Source organism: Thalassophryne amazonica, chromosome 14 (assembly GCF_902500255.1).
Source record: "Thalassophryne amazonica chromosome 14, fThaAma1.1, whole genome shotgun sequence".
NCBI lineage: Eukaryota > Metazoa > Chordata > Actinopteri > Batrachoidiformes > Batrachoididae > Thalassophryne > Thalassophryne amazonica.
In genome coordinates, this window is record NC_047116.1 from 97,383,639 (window position 1) to 97,392,218 (window position 8,580).

Below are 8,580 nucleotides of genomic sequence, written 5' to 3' on the forward strand. Positions count from 1 at the left end.
AACATAGAAATGCTGTCCATCTGTTTGTCTGTGCGTCTGTCTGAAATTCTTTACCACCTGTAACCTTTGATAGATTTCAGACAGGTTTACCAAATTTGCAGCAGGAATGCATCCCTTGAAGGTCTTGGTCACATTTGATAAGTGACCTTGACCACATATTGAAGGTCACAGAGCCAAAAGTAGTGAAAACATCAAAAAGAAATAATACTGGTTCACCAAATGAATGACCTTCACCACTTTTTGAAGGTCACAGAGCCAGAAATTGTGTCTGTGTCACACTTCAATAATAATTTGGTGTGTGTGTGTGTGTGTGTGTGTGTGTGTGTGTGTGTGTGTGTGTGTGTGTGTGTGTGTGTGTGTGTGTGTGTGTGTGTCCCCACAGGACACCGTCTACACTCACTCTGTCAGTGTGAGCAGGGCTGGGTCATCACGGATTACATGTAATCGAGTTTATTTAATCAGATTACAAAGCATAAGTAACTATAATCAGACCAGATTACATTAGAACAGTGTGCAGACAGATTACAGTTATATTGTCAATGATTAAGTGATTACAAGTTGATGATTTAAAATATGGTCATTTTAAAATGACAAAGCCTTTTTCAATGATGAGGTTCTGTTAACTCATTAACTAGAAGCAAACAACAAGCAGCTCTGAAATGTAAAACCACTAGAGGTCAGTCTTCAGCCAACAGTCTGGCCTGTTTGTTTTGTTTTTGTCTTCTTTTTTGTTTGTTTGTAATCTAATTATAATGCTCGAAAGTAGACAAAGAAAATCCCCAAAAAACAGAAGTTGGAAGACGAGCAGCAACAGTTCGTTTGTGCAACTTCAAATAAAACAAAACAGGAACAACATTTTCAGTTTAACCGCGAGAATGTAAATGCTTTTTGAGAAAAAAAAGACAATCACCTGATAATTGAAAGAGATATTTTTTGAGATACAGTGGCTTGCAAAAGTATTCAACCCCTTGGTATTTCATGCATTTTAATTTATTTATGCCATTTCAAACACAAAAAGTAAATCAGGCTGTATAACTGGGGACACAAAATCTAAAACACACACTGTGCACAATTTCTCCAATCACAGCCACAGAAGCCTTTAACTTCTTCTGGGTTGTCTGGGTGTCTTGGTGGCTTTCCTCACTCTTCTCCTTCATGCACAGTTAAAATATAAGTTTTTGAGAACTGTCTACTCCACACATATTTACCATAGAGTGCCAAATTGTTTGTATTTCTTCATAACTGAAGTAAATATAGTTCAAGACATGTTCAGGGACTTAGAAATGTTCATGTATCCATCCCCTGACTCGAATGAAGAAAACTGGCAATAAAACTGGTTACTTACAGGTATTATAGCAAAGCATTCTATTACTTATGCAACCCATCATCTTGGCTGTTATATTTTTTATTAATTTATATCAAGTTGTAGAGATTTTAGTTTGAGTTTAAGGAAGATAATGTTAAAAAGTTTATATTGAGAAGCCTGATTTACTTTTTATATTTGAAATTGCATAAATAAATTAAAATGTGTGAAATATCAAGGGGCTGAATACTTTTGCAAGCCACTGTACTTTGTGTTATTTTATATTTCTTAAGAGATAAACACTCATCTTTAACCGCTTATCCGGGTTCGAGTTGCGGGGTAACAGCTCCAGCAGGGACTCCAGACTTCCCTTTCCCAGGCCACATTGACCACCTCTGACTGGGGGATCCCGAGGTGTTCCCAGGACAGTGTGGAGATATAAACTCTCCACCTAGTCCTGTGTCTTCCCCGGGGGCTCCTCCCAGATGGACATGCCTGGAACACTTCCCTAGGAAGGCACCCAGGGGGCATCCTTACCAGATGCCTGAACCACCTCAGCAGGCTCCTTTCAACGTGAAGGAGCAGCAACTCTACTCCAAGCTCCACACAGATGACCGAACTTGTCACCCTATCTCTAAGGGAGACACCAGCCACCCTCCTGAGGAAGACCATTTCAGCCGCTTTGTACCCACAATCTAGTTCTTTGGGTCATGACCCAACCCTCATGACCATAGGTGAGAGTAGGAAGGAAGACTGACCAGTAGATGCAGAGCTTCACCTTTTGGCTCAGCTCCCTTTTCATCACAACAGTACAGTAGAGCGAATGAAACACTGCCCCTGCTGCTCCGATTCTCCAGCCAATCTCACGCACCACTGTGACCTTGAGATTATGAGATAAACAGAAAAATTAACATTTGTTGTGTCAATTGATTTTTATGATGTGTGTCATTTTCAGTAACTGATTTTGAAGTAATCCAAAACTGTTCAGATTACAATGAATTTTTTTTCTTTTTGTAATCCAGTGGATTATTATACTAATTACAGTGCACCCAGAAAGTATTCACAGCGCTTCACTTTTTCCACATTTTTATGTTACAGTCTTATTGTGAAATAGATGAAATTCATTTTTCCCCCTCAAACGTCTACACACAATACCCCATAATGACAATGTGAAAAAAAGTGTTTTTCTGGATTTTTGCAAATTTATTAAAAATAAAAAACACGAAGAAGTCACATGTACATAAAAAACCCTGTTCCAGAGCGCTCTTAACCTCAGACTGGGGCGACGGTTCATCTTTCAGCAGGACAATGACCCAAAGCACACAGCCAAGATATCAAAGGAGTGTCTTCAGGACAACTCTGTGAATGTCCTTGAGTGGTCCAGCCAGAGCCCAGACCTGAATCTGACTGAACATCTCTGGAGAGATCTGAAAATGTCTGTGCACCGACGCTCCCCATCCAACCTGATGGAGCTTGAGAGGTGCTGCAAAGAGGAATGAACCAAACTGCCCAAAGATAGGTGTACCAAGCTTGTGGCATCATGTTCAAGAAGACTTGAGGCTGGAATTGCTGCCAAAGGTACAAAGTACTGAGCAAAGACTGTGAATACTTATGGACATGGGATTTATTAGTTTTTTTATTGTTAATTATTTTGCAAACATTAAAAAAATATTTATTCATGTTGTCATTATGGGGCATTGTGAGTAGAATCTTGAGGTGAAAATGAATTTCATCCATTTTGGAATAAGGCTGTAACATAAAGTGTGGAAAAAGTGAAGCACCGTGAATACTTTCTGGATGAACTGTAAATGGTTGTGTGTGTGTGTGTGTGTGTGTGTGTGTGTGTGTGTGTGTGTGTGTGTGTGTGTGTGTGTGTGTGTGTGTGTGTGTGTGTGTGTGTGTGTGTGTGTGTGTGTGTGTGTGTGTGTAGGGATCAGGGAGGAGTCTGACATCAAGCAAAGTGTGTCCAGACTGACAGAGGAGGTGAGTTGTCATTTCTTCATGTTGTCATCCTGTCGTGTTTTTTTTTTTTTCTCTCGTCGTTCACGTTTCACTGTTTCAGTGGAAATTCTTCTATGAGCCACAGAAACTCATCCAGTTTCAGGATATGGACAGCGCCACAATGTTGTCATCTACATAATATTAAAAAAGAACTTTTGCAATTTTGTCGAACAGCCAAAGCTGTGCACAGTATCTGAGCCCTTGATGTCACCAGCAGGTGGTGCTACACTAAATATAACAACCATCATCAAAGCTCTGCCTGCTGTCTTCATGTCCTTCTGTCCATCATCTCATCTATAAATGTTTACAAGTGGAGTGATAAGCTATTTGCATGAGTTGATTTGATAAATTCCATCATTCAACAAATGAAAATATTCTTTCCTTTGTATGAATTATAAACATTCATTATTTGTTTTATATGACACCTAAAATTAGACAAGTGTTTCTTCTTAGAGCAGGAAGCAGACAGCAGTGGGAAACAGAGACATCTGTGACCATGAAGCAGTTCACTCAGTTTCCCGCGGGCGACTTGCTGACAAAACAGTAAAATAAAAATAAAAATCCTCCAGCCAGTGACCTCCATGCAACATGCCACTACACAAATTAAATGACACAAACATGTGTTTCAGCATATCGTAGGCACTTTATAACAAGCCCAAACAAGCCAGCAGACTTAAAAATTAAATTAACAGAAGCTAAAACAGAAATTCCCTCCCAACTGCAAGACGAGGTACCTCTGCCACAGAGATCAGTAACAAAAGGGGAGCAGAAAAGACACGAAAACTATACTTAGAGAGAACGTAGGGGGACAGATGAAAATTAAGGTTCCCAGATACTGACCTGGAGGCCCAACCTGTCAGGTAAGGTTACACAGATTTTGTTTAATTATAACAATAACTAATGTAAAACATATTTGACACACACATTGATGCTGTCAGTGGTGGGCACAGTTCCGCTAATCCACTAATTATCAATGCTAATGTTTTCATTATCAGATTAGCTTTTCAGATAACTTTGAAAACCATCATCAGACCAATTATCTTCTGATACATTTTGGTCTGATAATTTTGAAATTGCAAACATGTTTTTGTATGAAGTGAATAAATCTTAATCAGTTAAAACCACTTATTAAGTCTGATATCAAAGATTTTAGCGCTTACCTGTTAAATGTTTTGTAGCAGATAAACAGCTCTATTCTGTTTACACAGAATAGAGCTGATTTCAGGAGAAAGCGCTCTATTCTCTGTTATCAGAAAAGAACTGGTCACAAGATAATTTCTCTTGACACCATACTAACTCACTGGCAATATCACCCAAGTCATCTAGAGGCATACGGTTTTAACTTATGGTTAAAATTTTAACCAAACTCATTTGGACAAGTTATTTAAATTAACGTCACTTCTGAAGTTTTATAAAGTGAAAATATCAGCTATATGTTTTAGTTTTAAAGTATTGCACAAATTTTGAAGGTTTTAGTGTGGACACGCTGTGTCCAGGTGCATTATCGGTAATCTCAGTACATTCACAACAGGAGAAATGCATTTGAGACGCTTTGATCAGGCTCCACACGGACAAAAGCATTATTAAACTCTTTTTATATTGTGCCTAAAACTCTCGTGAGAATATATTCTCTGGGTTTATAGATGTTGTTATTGTGTTTGTTTTATGTAAAAATGCCAGAAGAAGCTCAGGTTGCTTCTCCATGCAGATTAAATGTAGCACACGGATAATGTGGAATATTTGTTGGCAAGTTTTCACGGTCTCTACTGCCATCTACTGGCCAGTAGTGTTCATGGCAGTATTCGCCCTAAGTATTGAGATATCCCATAATCTTTGCGCGACAGAGTTGTTGCAGCCTATTGTAGCAGCTAAAGAAATAAAAATGTACAATTTGGTTGTATAATGTTCATTTACAATTGTCATTGTGGATTCTGTTGTTTAAACAGCAGATACTCTCTGGCGCACATAAAAAAACAAAAATTGGTACGCAAATGATTATGGGTTAGGGTCTGAGTGTCTGGGCACAATGGCAGTGTTCTATGCATTTTGCCCCCGGTTATATCAGACGGTTGAAAAATCACAACTTTTGGCTTTTGCAAATGGCTTTTTTTTTTTTTTACATATGAATAAAATTGCATATTTTACAAAAGCCCATTTATATATAAATACCAACACACTCATCACATCACATTAACGTGTTGGTTTTTACATAGAATGTCAACCAATCAGTGTTAGCAGAGGCTCATTTACCCATGATCTCTTTGGCATCTGTCGGTGTTTGTTACAAAACTTCAGAATTAGTTCATTATGTAAAATTAAAAGAAATGCGTTATATTTTAACTTTGTACAAATGACAGAATTGACATTAATGGAGTTATTTTTTTAATCAAAACCATAAGTCAAAACTGCTTTATTTTCCAAGACCTCTGCGGTGGCATGGCTGTATCCTGTTGAGGAATAATGGCTTGTTTTGTGTGTGCAGAGTTAAGCTTAGCTGCTCTCAACTGCTTCACTGTTGCAAAATATGTAGTAAACAGGAGCTTCCAGCAGTGGGCAGGGTGCAGAAGTTGTTGCAAGTGTACCGGAGACAATACTGAAAGTTATTGGTTAGCTGTAGCTTCCGATAAATTTTTGGGTGGTTTATCAGTTTAGCTTTATAAAAGATAACTTTTCAGTTAGCTGATTAGCTGAAGCTAACTTTTTGGTTAGCTGTGCCCACCACTGGCTGCTGTATAATCGACTGATTCTCCAAAGTGTTGTGAATCAGCTCATCACATAGATTTGAAACAGTTTCAGGTGTACTTTAACATGTTTCAACTCTTCACTGTTCAGGTGTTCAGGTCTGAAAAAATGAGAACATTGTGATAAAGTTGATTCTTATTATTGTGTCAGAAGAAGAATCAAGCTCACTGTGTGTTGTCCTCACATGTGTCACAGACAGACCTTTGTCTCTTCTGTCTTTGTGTCCTGTCACAGATGAACAGTCTCTCTAAACAAGTCGCCCAGCTCAGTCAAGAACTGCTGGAAATGACCCGCCTGCTTAAGCCCCTCCTACAAACAGCCATGCAGCCAACAGCTGCGACTGAGATGCCACCTTCAGCTGCAGCTTCCAGCAGCCAGACGACAAAAAGCACGCATCTGCTGGCACCGTCTCCTGCCCCACTGTGCCCCATTCACAGACCTGACACTCACTCCCTATTGGACAGTGGAGACATAGGGGGTGTGGACTTGCCTGGATGTCTTCTCCCAATTCTTCATTCGCCAAAAAGGCCAACGTCCTCACCTCCAGGATCGCCACACCCTCTGTCCAAATCCCTTGAGGGAAGCAACCACTGCAACGTTCCCTCACCTACAGGTGGACTTCCTGAAGAAGCCCCGATCCTTCTAAACACCCATGCTTCTGCCAGTAATGGAATATTGTTGCCCTCTCACCAGGACCACCCTAACCCCTCTCACAACACCTCACCTTACCTCTCCTTCCCCATGTCTCTGTCCTCCTCGCCATCATGCTCCTCTTGCCAAGGTCCCCACCCATCCCAGCCCGGCAGCTGTGCCAGCAGGGGCCTGTTCCCACGAGTTGCCTCTAAAGACGCCCCTTGTTCTCCGTCCTCACACTGCTCTGCTCCCCCGTCACTCACGTCCTCACCTGGAAACAACCAGCTGAGGTCTTCAGGCACCTCTTCTTCCAGCTCTCGGCTTCAACCCCTCATCTCTAGTCACCCATCCGTCCTCTCTCTGCCCTCAACTCTGGACTCTGCCAGTGTCAGGAGGACACAGGGTCGAACCCAGACTCTGCAGTGGTCCAACTCTCCTTTCCATCTGGAAAAAGCCAAACCTATCACTCAGCCACAGGAGCTGGAAATGCATGAGTGGTGAAGAGAAGCACAGTCAACGAAGTCCTCCATGGAACCAATCAGTTTCATTGCTGAAGATGGACCAAAGCAATGAATGAATGAATGATGCAAAGTACAGACACTGATGGATGGATGAAAGAATGGAAAAGCAGTTGCAACTGGTCCATGTCAGACAGGAAGTGGTTTACCATCAGCAAGTCATCAGATTTAGACCTGGAGGGCTGAGAAACAGCGCCATCTGTCACTCTCCAGTATGAATGTGTCCATAGTACAGCAGCACACTCAGCACTCCTCTGGCATCAGTCCACGACCAGTGGGAGGTCCTCAGAGGACCACAACACACCCACCTGAAAGGGCAGGTTTTATAGATCTCAACAGCACACGCCTTTACCCAAACCAGATCCTCCAAACCAGCACACCAGGACTGAGAATGTAAACTCTTTATTCAGTCTCAGGAGCATCGCTGCACCTGGAGGGCCAGTTTACGTCTCCTCACTTTTAGAGCCAGTCTGTCGGATGCACACTCACCACATAAGCACAGACGGGTGACAAATTAAAGGTAAACCTTAAGCTAACGTACAGAGAAACAACGAGTGCTCACACTAACATACAGCTACAGCATGCTACGCCAGTAACATCCCGTTGTCATAGTATTTTGCTGGCATTCTGTGGGTTGGCCCCTTCACGCTGGGGCCTGTCAGAGCTCCCGCTGAAGGTGTTTCAGGGTCTCTATGTCTTGTTCAGAAGTGAGGGCAAAACAGAACTGATGGCTGACGGCCGGGTTGAGGTTTGCAGGCGTTGAAGCTCTCATACTATAATTCAGTCTTCAGCTGATTATCCTGAATGTTGGAAAGCAACCAAAAGAATGAGATCACCAGGGTCCAGTTTGTTTTTTTATGGTGGTACTAAAAAGTCTTGGGCTGAGCCATAGTCCCTAGACTCACTAGGCCAGTGCTTACAACTGAGCATCAGAACTAAAAACAACCGTGCTGTGAGCCCTTTGCAGGCCCTTTGAGTCTTTGACTAAGGAAAGTACGAGACGAAAGTCGTACAAATAGCCTGAATGTTGTTGTCTTTTGCTCAATAGCCTGCAAACTTGTTTTATCGTAGTTGTGGTTTCATTTTCGCATTCGTCAGCACGTATTTCATGGATGTGAAATCTGTCTTCACCCACAATGAGCAGAAATGACGGGAAAAGGAAAAGAAGCAAAAATTTTACCAATGTCAAAGCATACATGCGACTTGAGAAAATGCAACTCAAAAGAGAAACACGTCTGTCGAAATTAAACAAAACACTGTATTTCTATATTCTCAGGTTAAAATTTGGATCAAACTAAATATGAGTGGATTCTTGTTTGTGGTGCCTCGAGAACACTGTAAGAAACATTCAGTACTACAGGGTGAAGTGCCAGAACCAAAAAC

General features: G+C 41.3%; 1 protein-coding gene across 1 annotated transcript in view; it reads left to right on the plus strand.

The window, feature by feature from the left end:
- kcnh3 (potassium voltage-gated channel, subfamily H (eag-related), member 3) overlaps positions 1–8,159 on the plus strand; it is a 404,423-nt gene extending 396,264 nt beyond the window's left edge. The window contains 2 exon segments of the mRNA XM_034186593.1: positions 3,234–3,286; positions 6,281–8,159. Coding sequence (XP_034042484.1) covers positions 3,234–3,286; positions 6,281–7,180 — 953 coding nt within the window. The 3' untranslated portion in view covers positions 7,181–8,159.
- Positions 8,160–8,580: the final 421 nt, after the last annotated feature.